At 48.1% G+C, this 23185-nt stretch overlaps 1 protein-coding gene and 2 long non-coding RNA genes across 19 annotated transcripts in view; 1 reads left to right on the top strand and 2 right to left on the bottom strand.

Moving 5' to 3' along the window:
- LOC308195446 overlaps nucleotides 1-7294 on the bottom strand; it is a 12868-nt gene extending 5574 nt beyond the window's left edge. The window contains exons 1-3 of one of the 2 annotated variants that reach the window (XR_013951520.1): nucleotides 7183-7294; nucleotides 5742-5866; nucleotides 4442-4504 (exon numbers count right to left, since the gene is read on the bottom strand). This is a non-coding gene — a long non-coding RNA (uncharacterized lncRNA). Of the gene's footprint in view, nucleotides 1-4441; nucleotides 4505-5741; nucleotides 5867-7182 lie in introns of those variants that run through there. The other variant, XR_013951519.1, reaches the window with a different exon arrangement.
- LOC308195444 overlaps nucleotides 1-16074 on the top strand; it is an 18798-nt gene extending 2724 nt beyond the window's left edge. Inside the window, exons 1-4 of one of the 16 annotated variants that reach the window (XR_013951505.1) lie at nucleotides 4504-5804; nucleotides 8728-8755; nucleotides 9471-10242; nucleotides 11665-16074. This is a non-coding gene — a long non-coding RNA (uncharacterized lncRNA). Of the gene's footprint in view, nucleotides 1-4503; nucleotides 5805-6190; nucleotides 10253-11664 lie in introns of those variants that run through there. The other 15 variants (XR_013951506.1, XR_013951508.1, XR_013951511.1 and 12 more) reach the window with 15 other exon arrangements.
- Nucleotides 11096-23185, bottom strand: LOC308195437 (homeobox protein SIX4-like). Its single transcript, XM_080592839.1, has 3 exons — nucleotides 21604-23185; nucleotides 19419-20110; nucleotides 11096-16916 (listed from the first exon to the last, which is right to left on the bottom strand). The coding sequence occupies exons 1-3, from the start codon at nucleotides 22782-22784 to the stop codon at nucleotides 16120-16122; spliced, it is 2670 nt and encodes an 889-aa protein (XP_080448965.1). The 5' UTR covers nucleotides 22785-23185; the 3' UTR covers nucleotides 11096-16119.

Here is a 23185-nt window from a genome sequence, read left to right as displayed (position 1 = left end):
AAAAAAAAAACCAAAACCAATATATTTGCGTTTGGGAATATACCACACCTTACATTAAATTAATGCCTGGCGTAACTCACTGCATTGAATTGTGGTAGGATCCTGTCAAGGCTTCGTCCTGAACATCTCGGAGGCAGTGGCTGCGGGGAAGTTACCGTTTCGCCATCCATGACAGCTGACACCGTAAGTCCGTGCCCCTTATCAGCCCTCCTGCAGCATCTTGTTTTGCAAACTTTTGTTTTTAAATACACGGGGCCTGATTCTTATGCTCTTGAAGTAACTTGAACGGGAGTTTCTGGCATGCAGCTGTTGCTCAGCGATCTTCAAAAGGACGTTTGCTTTTACACAGGTCATCACTAAAAACACTCCAAATGAAATGGATCCTTATCTTTAGGATCCCTGAGAAACGGGAGCTGAAGCAGCGTGCGGCGCAGATTCAGAAATTCACCTTCCTGCCTGCTCATTCAGCTCCACTGCGCAGAGCGAGGCATCCGGGCACCCGCACTAAAGGGATCTCATCCTGATTTCCTACTAATACTAGTGCTTCTTGCACGTATTTTAATTTTTAAACAGGAATAGTCTTCCACTGCCTGTCAAAGGGAGTGTTTGGAGCGGAGATACGAGACAGCTGACTTTCAGAAATGGAGACGTTGAGACCTGCCCACGCGTTTTGTCACGACCAACGTTTTCATAGCATGGGGCTAAATTGTGCTCTTAGTTACTTGAGTGCAAATCTGCAGATTTAAATGGAGTTTGTCATAAGAGGGGACTGGATTTAGTCATAATTTTCTGCTGCTGTCTAATCACTGTAGTCTGAAGAAAGCAACATATGTATAATGGTAGCTGAGATGCAGGAGGGGCAAGAAGCTTTCTACCAATGAGGATCGCATTAAATAATTAATTCCCAATTGCCTTTCTACATTAGTGCTTTCAGCTAAAAAAGCCAGTCAGCTTTGTAAGGCCCCAGGCACTGAAACATTTGGTGCATTGTCAGTCCAAAAGTCGGGGTAATAGATACCCAGGGTGCGCTGGAAAAGTGCTGCTCTGCATCGTGCCATTTGCATATCCAGATGCACAGCCTCCTTCCTCACCCATCCTTTTTGTTCCCGGAGTTTGACAGGACAGCAACTCTTCCAAGGTGGTTGCTGAAGAAGCCAAAAGCGTATTTACTTTACCCAAATCAGAGGAACTGAATGCTCGAGTCTAAAACCTGAGTATACAAAAGCAGCATGTGGGTCTCTTATCAGCAGACCAAATCTGGCCAGTTAATAAGGAAAGGAATGAATTTCCCCCTCCTTTCCCATTTGCCCCCCTTACCCCATCTGCTGGTCCCCCAAGCTCAGCCTGTAAACTCAGGTCAAGATGGGATCTTTTGGGCTCATACATCATTCACAATAAAGATCTTGCCACAAGAAATGACTTTACAAGCCTTTTGATGTGCAAGTCATCGGAGACAGCTCAGCTCACCTTCTGAGACAGATACACGTGTGTGCGTGCGTGCATGTGTGTGTGCATAAAGCTGAAGAAGAAAAGGAAGCATTGGAATAAACTGCCCGAGGAGGTGGGAGATTCGCGTTTAAAAACAGGTCTAGACAAACATCTGTCAAAAAATGCCGCCGTGCATTTGATCCTGTCTTGGAGGTGAGGAAAAGGCTGAATGGAGATGTCAGGTCCTCTCCAGCCCCGAGACACCACAGTTATATTATATACACATATATGTCTGGCCATGCAAGTACATGTATATTTCCAGTCTTACTGTGAAAAGCTTTTGGCTCCTGTGGTATTTTCTGGCTGTGAATCCTGTAGGCTAATTATAGAGAGGTCTGCTCTCTCTTGGTTTCATTAAATTTCAGTTCCACTGAGTTTTGGTTTCGTTTCATTTTACATCCTTTGTGCCACAAATGGACCAGATTGCAGCATCCATCTGATGGCTGTAGTTCTCTCTCCTCCCCCTTTTTTTTTCAGCTCTTTTCATATAAGTTGAAGTCCCTTTAATTCTGAACCATTTTGGCAATATCAGTGTCTTTCAAAACGTATTTGTAAGTCCTTCCCTCTGCTCTTACACTTCTTGAGGTGGGGTGGCAATGGCAGAACTTTATTACTAAATGAAACAGATTGGTCCCTGAAGAAGCTGTTCGGCTAAACAGGAGGATGAAGTGTGAAAGATTTGGGGTTTGGGTTTTATTTTTATTTTTGTACAGGATCACTTTCCAAAGCATCCTGGCTGTGAAGGCAAGGTGGCCACGGCAGCTGCTGGCACCCCCATAGTTTCTTCCCAGGTCTGCAAACCTCAGCAGGATGCTGGAGCTGCAGGCTGTGCTTGGGGAGCGAGCTGGCAGCTTGCTGGTGTTCATGCACAGAGGACGGGGAGGTACCAAGGTGCGGGACTTGGGGTCCTTTACACAGCAGCCAATTTCAAATTCTCCTTTTAAAATTCATTTGAAAGTGAGTTTTATCACCGTGAGACATGGAGGTACCACTCAGGACAGGGTCCTGTACCTGTGCACCAGGGGTGCGTGCTGTGAGAAGCAAAAAAGGCTGCAGCAAGCTGCAGGCATTAACACCAAAATTTGCAGTGGGAATTGAGCCCTGAGTTTCTGAAGCCTGACGCTGGGACCAGCCAGCCTGGAAAACCTCACTGATTTCACAAAGAGCGCAGTACATGTGCAGAGGGCCTGCCATAGGGTGCTCCCGTGCTGCCTCAGCATCTAAGCCACCACTTTCCGTGAGGTTAAGCTCTGCCGTGCCAGACAGCTTTCTGGGGGGAAGGAATGAAGGAGGGGGCTCACGGGGGGCTTCCCCCCATTTTGTTTACTGCATTCCTTCTGCTGGTGAACCGTTACCGTTGTGGCTGGGCTGGTTTGTCTGAAGCCTCTTGGGTTTGTACTGCAGCCAGCGCTTCTGATTCTGTCTGGCCACATATTGTATTTGGCTGGTCGGCTCCCTCTAAAAATTCCGCTTTTTTTTTTTTTTTCTTTTTCTTTTCTTCCTCCGTGGCATTTTAACAGGCACAACATGGCACAACAGGCACCTTTAGAAAGAGATTGAAGATGCAAAGACAAATGCGTGCTTCACAGGCAGGCTTTAACATAGGTAACAACCACGACCCCCTTGTAAAGAGAATTTGGGGAGAATTTCTTGTGCAGGCAATACTTTTAAAACATTTCTTCCACTACGCTGAGGAATTATAAACAATTCCTGAGCTAATCTCCATGCAAAACAGCAGGAATTATGCAGCTCATTAAAAACAACTTAGGAGAAACCGTGAGGCGGCGAAGCCGTATCTTGAGCAGATTCTACATCAACGAGAGAAAATCTCCCCATGACTGGAAGGGGAGCGGGGGCAGCTCGGCGATGGCTGAGAGGGGCCACAAACCCTTAATGCTGTCGGCGAGGCCTTCAGGGGCTGGAATCGCCATGCAGGCCATAGGTGCAAGGCAAGGCCGGGGTGGTCAGCTCGGCCGGCCCTCACCACAGGCCGCTTCCAGCAGCCAGAACCCTGGTGTGAGGGCCATGGGCCTCTTCCAGCAGCCAGAAGACTGTCGTGAGGGCTACGGACCACTTCCAGCGGCTAGAACCCTGGTGTGAGGGCCACAGGCCGCTTCCAGCAGCCAGAACCCTGGTGTGAGGGTTCCCGTTACCCAAAGGTAATGGCGTGGTACCCTCCTTCTGCCAATGGTGGAAACAAAAAGCGTTTGGACACTGGGGTAACAGTGAAATGAGTTACGGGGGATTAAGTGGTTCATGCACAGCTCGGTTCTGAGCGAGGTGCCTGGGGCCCAGCTGGCGCAGAAGGCAGCGATGCTGCAGGGAAGGAGGGCCCAGGCTCTGCCCTTCCCCGCGAAAGCCGAGCGATCCTTCCCGTAATCCCTTTAGCTTCGATGGCACCGCGGTGATTTACAGAGCTAATGCTTTGATCCAGAGCATGTTGGACCACGGGACAGGAGGCAAACTATGAGAGAAGATCGTAAAGCAGAAGTTTCCATTTGTGGCCAGCCATTTCGTGAAGACATGACCACAACCAGGTGGTGACGGTCTGGCCGGAGATGGGAGGAAACCAACCCAATCGCAACAGATTTGTTCGAATGTGAATGGGAGCGCAGCAGCGTAAGGGCTATTAATAGGATTTGCACAGATTAGTAAACTAATCTGTGCATTTCAGATTGGATTTCGTATTATGGAAAAGAAAATTAAGCCACATACCATGCAGACTTTCCAGGCAGTGCTGTGCGAGTGCAATTTATTTGCCATGGGAAGCGGCTGCTAGAAGAGCTGCAGCAGCTCCACCGAGCACTGTTACCACCCTCTCCTGCAGCCAGACCGATTTTGAGAATTCATCCATGTGAGGAGCGAGTTCAGTGGCATCCTAATATTGTGTTATCCAAATAAGATGTCTATTCCATCAGCAGGACGTACCCGCAGCGTTGGGGCTGTGCCGTCACGGCTGGGTGAATGGCAGCCTGGCTGTGCCTCTCCTCTCAAGGTGACAAGTGCTGTGACTTCCCTTGTACAGGTGGGGAAATGGAAATTCAGGGGTTTAGGAACTGGGATTTTGGTTCCCAATGATTATCATCAGCTTGGGAGATAGCTACAGTTCAGGCTGCCTAGGAGTCAGACCGAAAATATAGAATAATCCGTCTTTCCCTCCCTGCTCCCTATTGTTTTGTAAAAATACAAGTATTTGGAAGATTTCAACCTCCATTGTAGTCAGGGCCAGAAAAAAAAACATTGCTACCTTTTCAGCCAGGTTCAAACTGCTGTTTTTAGCCAAAGCTTTAAAACTCTGAGTGAGCTGATCAGCTCAGCAATTTTTCTTCTTGCTGCTGTAATGTTGCAGCAAATAGAAATCCCGGAGTTGATTAAATTTGTCTTCAGGTCTCTATCTGGGAGAACAAATGCTTCAGAGTTCTCCTAGAACAGGGTTTAAGGTGTTTGCTAATATAAGGCACATGATGAACGTCTCTCTCCTTTCCCACAACCCCTGAGGTTAGTCTTGTCTTCATTATCAGTGGTAACTCAGCTGAGAACCATTTGTTACAACTGGGAGCCATTTGCTCATGATAAACTGGTTTAAGGACAGGCACAGGATGCTCTGGAAATCCTGGCTGCTTTATACAGGGATGTAAATAGGAATTTTCTTGAGTTCCTTAAAAAAAAAAGCTGGTGTTAGAGGTGCTGATTTGAAGAAATACATTTGTATTCTATTTTTTTTAATTGTTTTTAGGCCAGTGAAATATTTGAATTATACAGAGTTTTGTCAAAACTCATCTGGTACCTTTACTGATCAGACTACAACTGTCGAGTAAATTAACCCAGAAGTTTATTTTTAAGTTTATGTTTTTTCATTTGATTTGTAAAGTACCTGTTTGATATCCTGGTTTATTCTGTTGAAGTGCCTTGTGGCCTGTTAGCAACCCAAGGCGTGAGGCTGGCCCTAAAAACACGACACCAGCTTTTAGATAAAATGCTTACACACGGCTAGGTGAATAAATGTAATAAACCAAAGTGTATGTTTGGAGGCCTTCAACACCTCCAATTTTTATTTTTAAAAACCAGGAACATAATTCTTAAGTTGAGCAGGAAGCTGTGGCTGTAAACCCCCGTTCCTACTTCCTCTCTCTCACCAGTTACTAAATATTGCAAATCTCATAAACTGTGAAAGTTGGCAAATCAGAGCACTGCTCAGGTTTGAGGCTGAGGGCCAGGAGATTGGGAAATGGTGTCACCTGGTGCATCAGTACCTGGTATATCAGTTCCATGGAGCATCATTACTGATCGAGCTGCTGGGATTTGGTTTCTAGCAGGTACAAAGTGGGTTTCTCATATTCTGTCTTGCCAGCCTCACTGTTCTTGATGGCATGCCGTGCTATTTGGGAAAGGAAGAGCTGTTAGGTGTGCTATGGCTTGGCACTCATCAGCATTTTTATGCTGCTCCATGCCTAAATGAACTGTGGAAATGCAATCTGGGCAGAGCCACTGCAGGATGGGTGGGAAATTGTTCTGAAGCTGTGATGGTCTCATGGTTCCAGGTCAAAACACGAGGATCTGTGTATATATATATATATGTATATATATATATATGTATCTGTATATATAATCAGTATTTTCAGGAACACCCTGGACTTTGAAAGAGGGTGTGTGTGTTAAATACAGGAATCACACCCAGCTGAGGAAAACCTGGGAGGTACGAGTGTCACTGGTTGGGGACCTGGGGGGCTCGGTGGGGACATGCAGTGGGCACCTGGGCAGCAACAATTGCTCACCCAAATTGCAAATGGGGAGCAGCTGGCTGCAGAGGTGGAGCAATGGGTTCTTAAAGGTGGTGGCCTGTAATAACAAGTGATACCAGCCTCTTGTGGAGGAGGTGCATGCTGTCCTGCTCTTCCTAACTGCTGAGCTCCTGGGGCAGGAGGCACTTCTTCTGGAATCAGCTCTGGCAAAGCCTAAGCCAGAGTGTTGTCTCATTTTGTGCTTAGGTATGGTTCTTCTATTGCCTTATAGTCTTGTGAATCTCTGTGTATAGCAGCTGCTTATTTCTCAGCCATGCTGATTTTATCATGGCTTTTAAACAGATCCTAAGAATTGAGAACAGTTAAGACATGAAATGTGCTTTGTACTGTACTTCTATCCATCTGTAATGAGTATTCCTTGTCTGTGTGAGCATCGTTCACCTGAACAAGTATTGCTTTTGTAGCCTGAACTGTAAAGATCCAGATCTTTGGGAAGAAATTTGAGAGGCACAGGAGCACTGCAGAACTATGTGTACACTGGTAATGACTGCTGCTATAACTGGACAGCAAATGTAAACCAAGAGCAACTGGCTAAGGAATCTCATGTTCTGGGATGGAGGTTTTGAAGAAATGGGGTGAAGCTATTCTGCCTTGATATTTGGGCTAGCCCTGCCTTTGGTTTACATGAAAAAAAGAGGAAAAAAAAAGGGGGGGGGGGGGAACCTCACCAAAAAACCCACACGCACAAAACCCAGTGGCTCTAAGGAGCTATTCCTAGAAGCAAAGGCCAGCCAGATTTGAGCCTGGCACTGCTCTACCCCATAAATTGCAGCTGCAGTGAGGCGGGGGCCATTCTCCAGTGGGTGCAAGGAGCCCGTGCCCGGTATGAGCAGCACGCCCCGCTCCTGGGAGCGCTTCCAGGACAGCCAGAGTGGTCTTGATAAAGCAATACCTGGAAATAGGCTGATGTCGGCATCCGGCTTCCAGGTACCCTTGTTTTCGGAACTGCTGGGTCTCTCGCCCAGTCCTTGTCCTCCTGGACAGACTTCAGCGTGCCTTATTTCTCCAGCCTGGTGTGGGCTACCTTTGTGAGAAATCAGGGGGAGATAAAGACCTGCAGGTGATGCAGGATGCAGCAAGGCTGGCTGCATGCAATTGGGTTAGAAGCTCTGGGAAGAACATTAGTATATCCATAGGCAAGAGGAAGAAAAAAGTTTATAGTAGCCTTTAGGAAGATAACGCCATTCCCTGCGTAAGGGAGAAATCAAAATGGAGATTTTTTTTTTTTGAGCCTTAATCTGGTCACTGCTCACTGCGTGTGTACAGCACAACAGACTTTGCTTTTTTACCACAGAGGAACTGTACTTTCGTATGTCCCTTGGAAACGTCTTTAGGTTGGTATGTGACGTGTCGCTTTCCACAACTGCCTCTGATTCCCCTGCCTGCCCTTGTTTGCTCAGAGAGCGGTGAATAGCAAAATCCTCGCACCTTCCCAGGATGTGGGTAGGCCCCATTTCTGCTTGATTTATTATTTCAGCAAGCACTGCAAGAACACACGCAGCTGGGACTCTGGCCTAACCCACCTCACCTCCCGAGAGCATCTCTCTCTCTCCGCTCCTCGGGCTGGGTGGGAGATGAAGGAAGCCATTCCTAGGCCACCCTGACGTGGAAGCAGGGAGCTTTGGAGCATACCTCACCTCCATGGGATGATCCACGCAGGAGCAGTTGCTCGGGAGCTGTTTGCAGGCTCCGTCTCTGACCGGTTTCAGCGATCCCAGTCCAGGGCCAGCCAATTTATCGCGAGGGCTTCGCTCGAGGCTTGCTGGCGGTTGGCATCGGAGGGCGGCTGTAAATAGCGAATAAATGAATGGAGCAGAGTCCGCTTTGGCATAAGCAGCAAGTCCTCCTGCTGCTTTCAGGGGGCATTGCATCAGAGCTGGATTTGGCTCCTCGGGAGGCGGCGTGAGCCAGTGGGCAAAGCAACAGGGGGAGGCAGAGACCTGGGTTTGCAACCCGCCTCTGCCACTGACTTCCAGCATCACCTTGGGCAAGTTATTTCTTCTCTCTGCCCTCGCCTCCCCTCCTCCCCAGCTTGCGTTTCTTTTGTTTCTGCGTACTGTAAGCTCCTCAGGGGAAGGGCTGCGTTTTACAGCTGCGGGCGGTGTAAGGGACACCGCTAGCACGCTGAAATAATTGGATGTCAGTCTGCAGAACCGAGAAGAAAATGGTGCTGTAGCATTCTTGGGTCCTTTCGGGTAATGTAAGATATATCGTAAAGCACTTTGGCTGCAACAACAAAGCTTATTGATTAGCCCAGAGTATTCCAAATTGGGTCTTTCTGCCCGAGAAGTAGCAGGATGAAGAATTAAAGTACTTACACAGGAGAATATTGTACATGAGTTATTGAGTAACCATCAGCTCCGCGCCAGCGCTGCTCAATTTCTCTGGACTGTGTGCAACTTCTGAACATTTTATCTTTTTCCTTCTGCTTTCGCAGGCTCGTGCCAGCTTCTGCAGCATATAAAGTAGGTGCTATTTTTATTGAATCTGGCTTTAATGTAGTAGATTTTTCACACGTGTGTTGGTTTTTATTGTTGGTCTCATTCCTGAACTTTCTGGCACCTCTGAGTGTAAAGTCAGTTATGTGCACATTGTTTGGCAGATGAATTTCTATTTCTGGGAATCATTTTCCTTCTAAAATGTATTTCTATATTAAAAATGTGATCTGTATCCATAAGTGAGATATACTGTCCTGCGCCTCCAGCCCAAAGATTTCTGCAGCCAGAGGTCACCAAGGCAGGGGGATGCAGCCTCGCGGGGAGACCTCCGCTGTCCAAGCCACGAGCACTTTTGTTAAGGTCTTGTTTTACTGACCCACTCTCTGCCTCAGAGCAGCAAAAATTCCTCTCTGATCTCGCAGGAGGGAAAACCCAGCCAGAAACGGAGGATAAAAAGCGCTGTCTTTCAGCGTTGCCTCCCTTCCCAGCTACTCTCCCTGCTAGATCAGAGCCTGTCTCGCCGAGCCCTACCATCAGCCCGAGCGCAGCTTTCTCCCAGCTGAGCTCCCTCCTGCATTGGCAGCCCCTGATCCTCCCTCCAGCACCCCTCGGCCCCGTGTAAAAGGATCTGGCTTGGGGAGCAGGCTGCCCACCCTTCGGAAGGTGCTGTCCCCCTTTCTCCATCTGCGCACAAGCTGCCAGGGAACAAGTAACCGTGGCTGTGTGTGGTTTTCTCGCCTAGGGTGACCTGGAACACATCTGCAAAGCCCTCCAAAGTAGTAGGAATGTGCTCCGTTAGGACATGATTCATCCTGCATACCGCATGGGTGGCTGCTCAGGGAGAATTTTGACATTTGCATAGGCAGAGACTTTCCGCTTCTCGCTTGCCCGCCAACTCCCGCGCTCTGCCTGCTCGAGCAGGGGGGCTGCGCAGCCAGAAGGGATCTCCCCGAGCTGGAGCCGACCCAGCAGAAGTGGTTGTGCCCCGCCACCTAAAAGGGCAACGGGTGAGCTCCAGGGGCCATGCTACAGCTTAAGGCAAGAAGCTGCTCACTGAAGGATGGCTTCAGACCCTCAGTCCCTGCTCCAAGCGAAGCCGGAACGGAGCTGCTGTCCAGGGATCGATCAGGTATTTGGGAACTGCAGCCAGCCCCCGCGGGCAGGAAAATGTTGTTACAGTCCTACCGCTCAGGCAAAACCTTTGCCATGCCAAAGGTAAGTGATCCGAACAGCAGGACTGAGTCACGCACGCTGCTTCTGGGAAGGAAAAGGAGTTGGGCAACAGCACAGTTGTCTCTTTCTACCTTCGGGCTGCTCCCGAAGTGGCTTTACCTCGGCAGCTGCAGAGTGCGAGCGGGCTGAACCGCAGGCCAGCGAGGGAGGGCGATGCTCTCGGGTTTGGGAGGCTGCTCGCTGCTGTTCGCCTCCTGACCGCGACCAGCGGTGCTCGTGGAGTGAGCCAGACATGTGCCACTGCTGGATAAACGGGAAAGACGGAGGAATCGTGAACAAAGGTGAGGAAAGGTAATGGCTTGGTGACGGAAAATGTAATAGCTATACCCAACTGGATCCGACTACCTAAAAAAATAAGTCTTGCAGACCTCATCTTGCTTCTTGGGGCCAAATACAATTTAAGGGGTGGAAATGTGTAATGGATCTGTAACGGATATACAGATTCAGTGAGGGAAACAATTTGGATGTACAACTTAGTCTGCTTGAACTTAGTGCCACTCACTTCGGCATCAAAACAGCACCTAGGCAATCCTAGCTCTTGGTGCAGGGATTATTTTTTTTAATTATATTTAAGATATTTTATTTAAATCTTTAAGCATCAAGGGTAAGGAATAAATTTCAGGCTGTTCTCTAAAGTCTGTCCAAGCCAGGTCTGGTACCGAGTGCCATGTTTTCAAGAAAATTTTCAACAAATTTAGTAAATAGGGATTTACCTATCCAGAAAGAAACCTTGATGTAGGAGGTGCCCTGCTGCCAAGAAAGCTGTGAGTAAATACCGACCAGTCCTAAGTAGTGTGTGGAATATATTACAATAGTATTTTCTTAATTACAGTATAAATTTGGTTTGAGACACAGATTTAATGCCTAGGTTTTAGTACGAAATAGGTTTCTGTTTTTTAATGTAATATTTTAGAAGCAAAGTTAGGGTCTGAAAAAACCCATTCAAGTCAACAGAAGCTCTCATTCTAGCTCAGGGAGGCTTCAGATCAGTTCTCTGCTGAGCACAGGCGTTCAATTGCCATCACCCTCACAGTGAGTCACTAACAGCAAAGTTTCTACTTTAGATTGCTCTTTTAACACCAAATTCAAAGCCCTCAGATATTGTATCTAAAGAGAAATATTTACACAAGGTGTGTATAAATATAAAGTTTATTCAGTATAGTGTTTAGAAAAATAAGTTCACATCATCTCAGAATACAAATAAAACACTTAATTGTCCAGGCACAAACCCCTATTACAGTACAACAAACATACATATTTTAGATCTCTTTGGTTGGGTAATTAAGCACAGCTACGTTTGATGATACACTCTGGGTCAGCATCATCTAACAGTGCAGTAAAGACTTCTGATTATTCCCTCCTCTAATGCGTACATTCCGCTTAAATTTCTTATTTGTTGTAAGGCACAATAAACCCATATCACAGAAATAACTGGTTAGTTCTGGACAAACAGTACATGCAGCAAAAGAACAAACAGCCTCTGAACGTGAATCCCGAAAGTCAGAAGATTCACCCTCCTCCTTGAGTTCAGAAATGTAAGAAGCTAGTTTTAAATTATATGAAACATACAAGTAAGATATAAAATATCCTTCAAGATAATAACTGCTAGGAGATACAGGAAGACTTCAGGTCTCCTTGCTTGTAAAACGACATTAATTTTGTTTCTGGACTTCCTAGAATTATTATTCTTTTTATGATTTGAGATGCTGCTTGACCACAAACGCTACAGGATTCATGCCCCTGGGAGTTCCGCACATTTGTTTCACATGAAACTGGAGGGATGCACCCCATTGGTTGTTCATCTGTCCTTGGTAAGAAAAGTGCACAGGCACTGGAAATCTACATACAGGAAAAGTTCCTGTGCACATGGGGCCAAATTCTGCCTCGCTTAATTTAACTGAAAATGGTTATTGCGGTGAATCTCTCCATTATCATCATTTATCTTGATAATGACAACTATAAAAATGGTTCCAGCCTTACTTCTGGGGAAAATAGCTTTCTGAATGCGTCTTCCTGAATCCACAGGCAGGGTAAAGCAATAAATGGAAAGAGGTATATGCTCGGATAGATCGTTGCTGTTCAGTTATAACTGTCTGAGTATCAGCCTAGCGAACTGCTTCGTGCTGCCACTGCGTACTGGGCCAAATCCGTCCCTGATCCAACTCCAGTGAAATGCATGGACCACATTCTCAGCTGGGGTGAAATGACATTAGTCAGTGGAACTGTGCTCGCTTGTCCCAGCCGAGGACCTGGCCGATAGACGCCCGCCATTTATGTGGCTGAAATGTCCTTTTAGGTAAGACCACAGGAATAATGCTGCAAATAGTCCAGACAGAGCATGTGATTCAGTACATTTCTGGTTCTCTGCGAAAGTCTGGGTGAAACAGAGGCAGCTTTAATTAAAAGTAGTAAAGAACAAAGATATTTTTTTTAATGTTCACGCTTTGTAGGAATTTGCTTAAACTTCAAGCATATTTTTCCAAGCTGAGTCTGGGACCAGAAAAGTAGGAGAATTTGGCAACGTTTCCTGTAAGATTTCCAGTGGACTTACAAGTTACAAACATACGTGAAGTTGAAATGATCCTTTATTCTCATCCGTAACAGGGAGGGAGGAGAAGTAGTATTTACGCAGGATAGACATAGTTTCCATTTAAACAACAGAACGGGGTAATAAGGACTGTCTGTGAGATACAGACGCTCACTGCCATTAATACATGTGGGAGATGAGCACCCGTATCTCCTAAACACCACGTAAAATCCTCAGTCAGGAAGCAGTGGAGCAATGCCTTATTTACAGCAGCTGAAGATCTGGCCCCAGATGCTGCTCGGGGCTTTGTGTACTGTCTAGGTAGAGCCGTTAGCCTTCTTGCTTGAGGGCCACAAAACCCGACCCTTAATTTACAGTAGGAGGAAAACTACTATTTAAATATCTATTTTAGAAACACTGTACCGTGCAATGAGTCTTTATATTGTGCATATGTACCTGCAGAAAACATGAGGTTATACCTACATCATCTGGAGGGAATGACACTTATTTTCAGTGGGAGAAAGAAAGAGTAGAACATAATAACAAAATAAGTTACTCGATATCTGGAAGACGAATAGATTTATCTTACTTTGTCCCAAACCGCTGCTTTTACGTACATCCTCCACTCCCGCAAAGGGATGGGAGGTCTCCTATTAGAAGTACCAGACACTCCAAGATACGCACCACTGTAACAACATACACAGTTTTTACGTCAACTGTGCTGCAAAGCCATGGGATTCAGAGCCTCAGTAACACAATGAATGCAAAGGAGGAAAAAAAAAAAAGTAACGTACTGGTGTAACACCACAGTCTTTTCATTTATGGGACCTGATTGCTTCAACAACTGACAGAGTGCTCTGAAATATTCTCTAGCTTGCCTTTAAACATAATCTGAGCTTCACAGACCAAACGTCAAGCCCTGAACAACCCCTTCAGAGCCACGCACAGCTCTTGCTCCAAGCACACATTCTCCATTAACGTGACAACACAGGGTCCTTCCAATTTTCCAAACAGTTGATCAATTAATGCAAAGCAGATACGGCTACTGTGACCATCATCATCTTGGTTTTACAGGTGAAGAAGAGGTGGGGAGCATATTGTCCCTGCTGGAGCCAGCAGGGTACTCAGATAAACCCCCAGAGAAGAGAGGAGAGCTCTGGACTATCCGATTCCCTGCTCACGCGGAGATCTCCTGAGCGTCAAGGAAGTTGTGCCAGGGGAACATGCAGCTCCGTGTTCTACCTGTGATAATCTCCACTTTAAAGCGCCTGCCTTGGACACCCTTTTTGCTTGGGTGCACGTGGGGACAGCCAACTGCTTATGGGCTGCTTCTGTTTGCAAAGCACCGGTGACTCCTTACAGCTGCACAGCGCGTGCCTCGCACACTTGCTCTTCCCTTTCTCTGCACTTTTCCCTGCAACCCTGGACTCTCTGGCTCGCAGTGTAGAAGTACAGCGCTTACCAGCAGAGCTCAGCTTTGAGATTTCACGGAATACCTTGCAAAACATGCTGCATCTGATATAGTGCAAAACAACAGCGAGGATGTCCATGCCACGCTCATGGCGTGCAGGAAAAACCTTCGGTCCTTAAAGTCTTTCCACGGAACCAGGTAAAAACCAAGACAGAAACCGACTGGGATGTGCTACCTCTGTTCTCTTTCCTTTGTTTTTTTTTTTTTTTTGTCCTTTACGAGTGTTTTTTTGTCTTGGGCCTGATGCGGAGCCCACGGAAGTGGATGAAAAACGTTCCCATTGCCTTCCAAAGGCTCTGGACCAGGCCCCCGATGAGGATGAATACATGCCTTAGCTACTGTATATATTCACATTAGAATAAGAGATACAAATAAAACAGAAACACAAAGACTAACAGCATGTCATTCTTATACACCTGTAGTATTATTATTATTATCTTAAAGCTTAAGGATGTGCTTTTCCATGCTACAAAAACTCCTCTGGAGGAAAGGCGAAATGTGTTCCACCTGCCTAGAGCCTGCCTGCTCGTGCTGCCCCGGTGGAGGGGCGAAGAGGGAGGGACCTGTCGGGCAGCTGCAGCCCCCACCATCAGCCCCCGCGCTGCTTATTCTGGAAGGATACATAAATACACGCTTAAGTGCACTCCTGGATGGGGGCCTGCTTGCTGAAGAGCAGCTGAAGCTCTCCCACACGGGCTATTTGGCCAAGGGGGCCGTGTAAACACGGGACTCCCCTCCCTGGCCCGCCCAGCCAACCTTTCACACTCATCTGCCCGAGGCAGGAGCCAAGATCTTTCCCTCTGCACGGCTGCGCTGCCCGTGGGCCCTCCGCCGACTCCTCCTGCCCGGCTTACGCGGCGCAGAGGACCTATCTTTGGCTCCCCGCACCACTGGTAAATGTCACCCACCACAACCAAAAGACTTTAACTCTTCTTACTCGTGCAAGTAGGGGCACTGAAGTCAGCAGGTCTACTTGCAAAAGTAAGGCATCAGGATTTGGCCCTGAGGACGGATAGTTGCAAGTCAGTGTTTGTATTCCTCCTGCTACTGTGCTTTAGTAACAAAGATAAGGCCACTAGGAAGAAAGGCACATGGAATTCTGTAAAAAATACACAAAAAAGGTTCAACTAATTTGCAAATTACTAACAAAACAAACAAAAAACCCCTGAACACAAAGACAGAGGGGGTAGAGACAAGGACCTCCTGGGTTTGTGAGACTGGGAGCTCATCTTCTAGTTTCAGTGTGATTAACATTTTACTTTTACAGTCTATTGCTTGAAAAACTACAAAAAAGTAAAACCTTGTCAGAAATAACTACGTTTACTTCCTGCTCAAACAATAAAAATAAATTAAACAGCCAGAAAACGTTTTCCTTTTCAATGCACTGTGTCTAAAGTAAAAGGGAACATAAACCATAAATAAAATCCATTGTACTAATTTAAAAAAAGTCTCCTTTATAAGAACTGAAACAATATTTACATTCATACTGGAGAGAAAGCTTCTGAGTTGCATAATTAGAGTTTCAGATGATGCTTTTCTGGTGCACTGACAAAATGCTAGCTGTAGCATTTAGAAACCTGTGAGTGTTTGATGCGAGATTTTTTGGTATGAACACAAGTCTGCTGGAAAAAAGCAAACACACCAGTAACAAGATTATTCATGATTTTGTTTCGTTTCTTAACCTCAGACAACAAAAAAGTGGCCTGTGAGGTATCGTCTAGAGTTCTTAAAAATTTTTCAATGCCCACGGACTAGAAGTAAACAGCGAAAATGACTGCATCGTTTCTACCTTTTCGGAGCGAGATTTTTGTTTTCTACCTAACGTTAGGAGTGTATACTTACTGTTGAGAGCATGTTGTACTATGGAGAGTCTACTTAAATTATCAGCGTAGTAGCAGTTAGCCAAACCTGTACCCATTCGCTTGGTACTTCCCCTGGCGTTTCCTTTCTCCTTTAATCTGCTTAAAAGAGAATACTGCATGCAAACCAAGTGCGGCAACCTAATTCCATTGCCGGAGATTCCTCTGTACATTAATTCAGACCATGTAAATGTTCTTCTATTTTCTTTAAATGAAAAAAAAAAAAACCAAACACCCCGCTTGGTGCTTGTTAGGGCCTCAACAGGAGACTTAGCTAGTGAAATAGAAAGCAAGAAAAAAATTACAAGTCTTGCATATCTTCATCCATCTGAACTGTCTGCAGTTTGGCAAGTTCTTTTTTGTCCGTTTCCAGTTCTTCACAAACCGTGTCAACCATGTTACTCATAACATATTTGGATTTTGAATCCAGCATCATTAAGTTGCCAGTTGACTTACTTTCCGAATTAGGCAAGAAATTCTCCTTGACGTCGGGTACAGCCTGCAGAACCAACCTGTGCTCTCTGACAAAATCTTGATGTACTTGTGCAGACGGGTGGCTGACACGGTCTCCGGTTGCAGAAACTATTTCTCCAAGTGCGGGCTGTGCTGTAGAAATGGACAACAGATCTTGACTGGTAATGAGCGAACAGTTCTGAAGGGTTGCATAGTTAGTGTTGCTGATAGATATCACGGTAGAGGTACTGGTTACAGGCGATGACATGGACTGGCTCTCTGAGATACCAGAGTTCAGTTCTGCAGCATTTAAAAGAGTGGGTGGTGTGAGGGAAAAATTATGTGAGGGCGTTACATTCACTAACGAGGAGGCCAGGTACTGGAGTCCTCCGCTGGATATATTTTCAGAAGACATGTTTACATTTAGTTGCGTGTTCTGACTGACCGGCATTAACTGAGAAAACACAAGGCTTCTTTCCAGTCCTTCTTGCTTAGCAGATCCTACCGTCTGACCTGAATTGGGAACTGTATAAACGACTGCGCTCGGAGTGAGGGGGCTGAAGAAAACCTTTCCTTGTTGCACCGTTGAAGAGTCGCTCGTAAAAGTTCCCCCATCAGATGTGCTAGGATTTACTGAAACGTTACCTAGGGAAAGGGAAGCAAAAGAGAGGAAAATACAGATTATAGTTGGCAGGGAGTTCTGCAGTCATTTTCTTAAGACACTTTGGTCCTCTTATCTTTGAAGTACGTACATACGCTAATGTTTCGTGCAACATAGAACAGCATTGTTTATAACAGGTGAGAGAAAATTCAGTATGAAGAAATAAAAGCTTCTGTTAATAGAAACTGCTTCTAGAAAGAAAAAAAAATGGTTCTGGTATATTAGGTCTCTTTCAGACTCTCATTAAGGGGCAAACAGTCCCTAGCCACGTGATTAAAATGAACGTGCTTTGGCCCTCGCTAGTTGCCACCACTCAATTTCTATCTAAGAATAGAAGCATGAAAAGCTATTAAAGATAGTTCGGTGACAGACTACAACTTGTGTGTGGGAAACCGTAGACACGTCACATAAAACATGCTATTGCTGGGCAGAATCTACCTGAGTAACCTGCAGGGAAAAGTTCAAACAACTTCTACCAGGCTGACTCTGTAGTTGGTCAGGCATTTAGATGCAGTGCCTTTCACCTTGCTTCATCGCCTATTTCTAGAAGCTTAACCCCACCACAGCCGCCGAACAGTGTAAAGCCACCCAGCGAGCAGCTACCTCGTCGGAAAGCCATGGGACTGCTTGTGCGATGTCCTAGCTAAGCAGGGCAAGAACAGGTGGCCAGCCAAGGCCTGAAGCTGGTTTCACTGGGCATGCCTTCTAAGTCATCCATAGGACCATTCCTAAAATAAGATATGCTGGCTCTTGGGACAGGGTCTCACCTTAAACACCTCTCTTTCTCAAAAGCTGTTTAATAATTATATTTAAGAGACTACAGTTGGAGACACCTCGTTTTTTTTATAATAGCACTGAAGATGCATCTCACCAGGGGAACAGTTTAGGTCCTTGTTCATTTCCATTAATCAATCACGATGATTTTTTGAAAGATTTACTCATATGTGTAAACCAAGAGAACAAAGTGAGGCAACTGAAGGTTACCTGGCAATAACGTATCATTTACTGTAGCTTACTTAAAACAGTCTGCATGCACTTCGCTTGGAACATGCAGCAAGCTATCCATCCTTCTCACGTTAAAAAAAAAGAGAGAAATCAAAGCAGCAAATCCAGCTCTCTTGACTTTTCTCTGCACCAGACTAGACATATGGCGGACCAGTCTCCAGTGGGAATTGTTATTTTCAACACCGGAGAAAATCTTCAGCAAGTGGCTTATTATGCACTGATTGTCCCATATTAAGGGACAGAACTTTCTTTCTCAGCTCTGCTGGCTGTCAGCTTATACCTTGGAGCATGTGGATTAAACGGCCTTTGTAATTACAGGTGGTATTCAGACCAAACGTCTGATGTTTTTTAATCTTGGTTAAACTAATTACCAGTAATTTCCAGTGACTATAAGTGCTGCATTTTAGGATTTTGTAATTTCGTACCCATTTAAAATGGGTCTGTACAGTTTCAGCATTCCTATCTATGTTATTTTAACAGCAAAACCGATTAACTCCCTGCACACATTTGACTGAAATAAGCTAACGTGAGCACCACTTCATTTTCATTGTAGTACTCCCGGCTCCTGGAACTACAGCAATTCATTCAAGTTTAATCATTTTCATAACCAAAGAGACAGCGGTTAATAAGTAACAGAGTTTTTCAGTTCTGCTTTATAACTGACCTGCTTCGAAAATAACAATCCAGAGCTGGAGTTGCATTCCCTAAGATTCTTCCTCCCTGGCCAGAAGCTTCAGTCTATGGTATGTTAAGACAAACTCTAAGGCAAACTCAGGGAGGAGCCTGCACACTTGGCATGTGAACCTGCGATGACATATTTCCCTTGGACTGAGGGCAGTTCTATCCAAATACCCTTGCATTTTGTATCTACAAGCTATTACATACTCCTATTGTTTCCCTGCAGTTTAATCGTTCTTAATTATAGGACAGAAAGCGTATGAGTGTAACTGCTTGGTCTTGTTGTGTCTATAGTCATTTAAAATTTATTTATGAAATGGTTTGGTTAAAAAAAAAAAACCAACACACAAGACAACCACCACAAGAACAACAACGGTAACAGCTTCCAGCTGCAGCAGTTTTCATTTTTATAAACTTTCTCATTAAAAAAAATTCAACAGCAAATAGGGAATATTTTGAATTACTGAAACGTGTAAAATTGACAAACATTTGTGAAAACTAATACCATAGGCTTCAGAGAACAGTACGAGATAAAAAGAGTGTAAAATACCAGATTTCCTTCCCTGTTCTTGGTAAAGAAGCTCGGTTCTCATGTAATAGCCTACCCATGAACATAATCCACAGAGAAGGATGCGGGACGCATTATAAAGGAACACAAAACATCACTTGATGTACTGTGTGCAGCTGGGATCAAGGTACAATGATGGTACATGAGAGGAAGAGTATTACAGCTCCTGAAATATGAAGTGTGCCCAACCCCCATTTTTTCTTGTAGCTTTCCCTGTAACAAACAAAACTTTTACCTTGTGAAGCTGCCACAGAAACAGGAGGCAGCTGCAGAGAAGAAAAACCGATGCTTCCGTTCAGCAGCTGGCCATTTGTTCCTGAATTAGGGATCTGGACAATGCCATACTGGTTTATTTGGACAGGAGCAGTAAAAGTAACTACAGAGCCTCCATCTTGGGAAGCAACAGTTTCTACGCTTTCCCTTTTCACTTCTGAGCTTGGTATCAATCCTGGGAATGAGACCGGTATGTTGCTGGGGCTGAACGTGGCGGCTGCTGCTGTGTTAGGGACTGAAGCCTGAAGGAGTTTGAAGTCCTTAACATCTTCTGAAGATGATGACAATATGTCAGTAATGGATACCCCGTTGCTCACAACGCTCGAAGTGGTTTTGGGTGAATTTAAAGTTACTGTCTGGGAAGCCCCCACGCTGAGTCCATTGAGAATTACACCATTGGGTCCCTGAAGAAAAGAGCTACCATTGAGAAAGACAGGAGAAGTACTGGCAGGCACAAGGTTTCCATTCAACAAGACACCAGATGAGCTCAAGGCTATTTTAGTGTTTCCAAGCTGCTGCATGTACACAGGCTCCATGTGGCTGGGAAGGCTGAGGCTGGTAACTCCATCGGACGAGCTGGAGAGCGGATGTGGAGATAAATCCTCCTGCCCCTTACTGGATTCATCTTCCGTGCTAGGGTTGCCGTCTGACTCGCTAGTGGAAGAGATGGAGAGATGACATTGCATTACCAGGGCACACCAGTAAGCTCTGGACCAAAGGAGACGCCTTGCTTTGATACGGGTCAGGGGAGTTTGTCCAAATCATATTTATTTCCTATGCTTTGCCTTAAAGCATGTTTTAAAGGCGATCTGAGATCGAGACAGAGGTTTCTTAGAAAAGAACACGTCAAAACCGGCTGCTAACCGGCGTGAAACTTTACAGACTGGATTACAGCCTTGTAAATAAATCCCCCCTCGGCGGTCAGCTAACCCAAACAACCTGGGGGCGACCGCCCCGGGCCCAGCGCCCCAAGGCACGGTGCCGCACGTGTGAAAGAAACCCGGCGGCCCCGGGAGCAGCCATTTGGGAACTTGCTCCGTGGCAGCCTCGGGAGGTAGAAGCAGGCCAGGAAGCTCCAGCCCGACCCTCCCCGAGCTCCGCAGGCCCGCCGGAGGCCCCACCGGCGGCGGGGGAGGCCCTGCCTCAGCCGGGGGGGCCCAGAGCCCGGGCGGCGGGGCCGGGGGGGAGGCTCAGGGGGGCCCGCAGAGCCCCTCCTGCCGGAGCAGCGCCGGTTTTTTTTTTTTTTTTTTTCCTCTGACTTGTCCGCCCGGGCTCGCATTTTTTGGCTGCTCCCTCCCTTCCCCCTCCGCAGCCACCCGCCCTTTGATGTGTCCCGAGGAGAGGGGGCCGCGGCTGCACAATCGCGCCCTTGGTTGAGAAATGCCTTGGGGCCCTTCGCTCGCTGCTGCCTTTTTTTTTTTTTTTCCTCCTTTCCTCCTCCTTTCCCCGCTCTTTCTTTCTTTCTCCCTCCCCTCAGAGGGAGGGGAGAGCCGGGGAGGTCACCTCCACCTGCCCGCCTCACGCCGCCGAGCCCCCGGCCGCTCCGCCACCGCCACCCGGGGCGGGGGGGGGGGGGGGGCCGGGAGAAGTTTCCCCTTCCCCGGGCCGAACCGAGCCGGGCCGGGCCGGGGGAAGCTCCCGTTCCCCGGGGGCCCGTCCGAGGCTGCTCGGAGGCCCGAGGCCCGCTGCGGTTCCTCTCAGGCCGGGCCCGGCCCCGCTTCCCCCCGCTCTGAAACCCGAGCCCGGCCCGCTCCCGAGTCAGGTTTCAAAACAGAGCGGGACCCCACACCCCCGCGCGTCAATGATTAACTCTGTCAGGCGCAATAATTAAATAAAAACAACGAGGAAACAAACAGCGTGTGTGTGAGTGTGTGCGTGTGTCCCCCCCTTCTCCCCCCCGGGGCTCCCCCCCCCGGGGGCCGGGGGGGGCCCGGAGGAGAAGTTCTCCTTGTGCCGCCTCCCCGCGGGGCTGGGCGGGCGTGGGGGGAGCGGGGAGGGGGAAGGAGGGGAGGCCGGGGCACGGCGAAGGTAAGCGCCATGTTTGCGAAGGGAAGAAAGAGCCGGGAAAGGGAAGGCGGCAGGCGGCGAGAGGGGGGCGGGGAGGGAGAAAAGAAAAAAAAAAAAGTAAAAAAAAAGTTTGCGCTCACCTTTTGGACTGCGTCTCCGAAGGGTTGCGGTCCCGCTGCCTGCGGTTCTTGAACCAGTTGCTGACCTGGGTGAGGGACAGCCCGGTGATCTTGGCCAGGTTGCGCTTCTCGGCCGGCGAGGGGTAGCGGTTCTGCTTGTAGAGCTCCTTGAGCGCGTTGCGGGACTTCTCCTTGAAGCAGTACACCGTCTCCTCGCCGTCCCAGATCGTCCTGGGCAGAGGGTATTTCCTCCGCAGCCTGTACTTGTCCACCGCCCCCAGGGGTCTGCCCCGGGCTCGCTCCGCCTCGGTGTAGCGAGCTTTGTACCAGAGCTCCTGCAGCAGCGGGTGGTTGGACGAGTCGAAGTTGTGGCTCTCCAGGATGCTGTAGAGCTCGGCGTAGATGCCCTGGTGGAAAGCCACCAGCGCCCGGGCTTTCATCAGGCTCTCGTTGCCACGTAGCAGATCGCTTGGGGGCAAAGACCACAGGAACCTGGCCAGGCGGTCCAGGTTCCCACCTTGCTGCAGCGCCTCGCACACGCAGGCGACGTGGTCCGGGGAGAAAGCCAGGGGGGTCTGCGAGGAAGACGACGACGAGGAGGACGACGAGGACGAGGAGGAGGACGACGAGGAGGAGGAGGAGGAGGAGGAGGAGGAGGGCGAAGCGGCGGCCGCAGCGTGGTGGTTCCTGGCCAGAAGTTCCGTGTGGAGCAGTACCTGCTCGGCGGCCGCCTCCTCCCCGCCGTGCTCCATGGGGAACGGGGCGGCGGCGGCGGCGGGGGGGGGCGGCGGCGCCGCGGGGTTCAGGGCTCCCGCCGCCGCCCCGTCGGGGGGCACGGCTTCGGAGAGCATTTCCATCACATTTTCCTGCTTGATCTCCACCGCGCTCGTGATCTCGGCCGTGGGGGAGGCAGAAGACATGGTTTGTTTTCCTTTTTGTTTTTTTTTTTCCTCTCCCCCCCTTTTTTTTTTCTCTCTCTCTCTCTCTCTGCAAAGTCCACTCCTCCTCCTTCTCCTCCTCCTGCTCTCGGCCGGCTCTAGCCGATCAGGTTTCCTCCCGGCCACGCACCGACCATTAACGACCGCTGCTATGGCCAAGCCGTGCAATCGGGCTCCGCTCCGCCGCTCCCCCCAGCGTGACTCCCGGCCCCGCCGCAACACTATATGGCCCCGCCGCCCGCTGCCCCGGCCGCGCCCGCCCATTGGCTGAGCCGCGACGAGGGGGCGGGGCCTCCCGCGTCCCCATGGCAACCGTCAATCAAGCGGCCCCGCCCCCCCCCCTCCCTCCTCCTCCTCCTCCTCCTCACGGGCACCTCCACCTGGAGCCCCGCGGGCGGAGAAAGGAGAAACGTGAAGGAATTAAAAAGGAATAAAAGGGAGAAGGAACGTAATAAAAAAGGAGTGAAATAGAAGTAAAAGGAAAAAAAAAAAGTTTTAAAAAAATAAATAAAAAAAAAGACGTGGAACCGCTCGGGGAGAGGAAAAGCGAGGGCGCCTCAGGCGGCGCTGCCCCGCCGGGCAGGGGCTCACCTCAGCCCGCTGCTGGCTGCAGGGCGGCGGCGCCCCTCGTCCCCTTCACCCCCCTCCACCCCCCCGTTGTCCCC

The sequence above is a fragment of the Anser brachyrhynchus genome, assembly GCF_964034855.1.
Source record: "Anser brachyrhynchus genome assembly, chromosome: 5".
NCBI lineage: Eukaryota > Metazoa > Chordata > Aves > Anseriformes > Anatidae > Anser > Anser brachyrhynchus.
The sequence above is the reverse complement of the archived record's forward strand: the minus strand, read 5'-3'. Positions and strand labels throughout refer to the sequence as shown.

What these genes read in the sequence shown, in the direction of transcription:
- LOC308195437 (XM_080592839.1), bottom strand. Translation starts at nt 22,784, where the DNA reads ATGGGCGGGCGCGGCCGGGGCAGCGGGCGGCGGGGCCATATAGTGTTG. An exon ending in TCGGAGACGCAGTCCAAAAG is followed by an intron (nt 20,111 to 21,603) that starts GTGAGCGCAAAC and finishes CTCTTCCACTAG; the next exon opens with CGAGTCAGACGGCAACCCTA. An exon ending in TTCTGTGGCAGCTTCACAAG is followed by an intron (nt 16,917 to 19,418) that starts GTAAAAGTTTTG and finishes CCCTTTCCCTAG; the next exon opens with GTAACGTTTCAGTAAATCCT.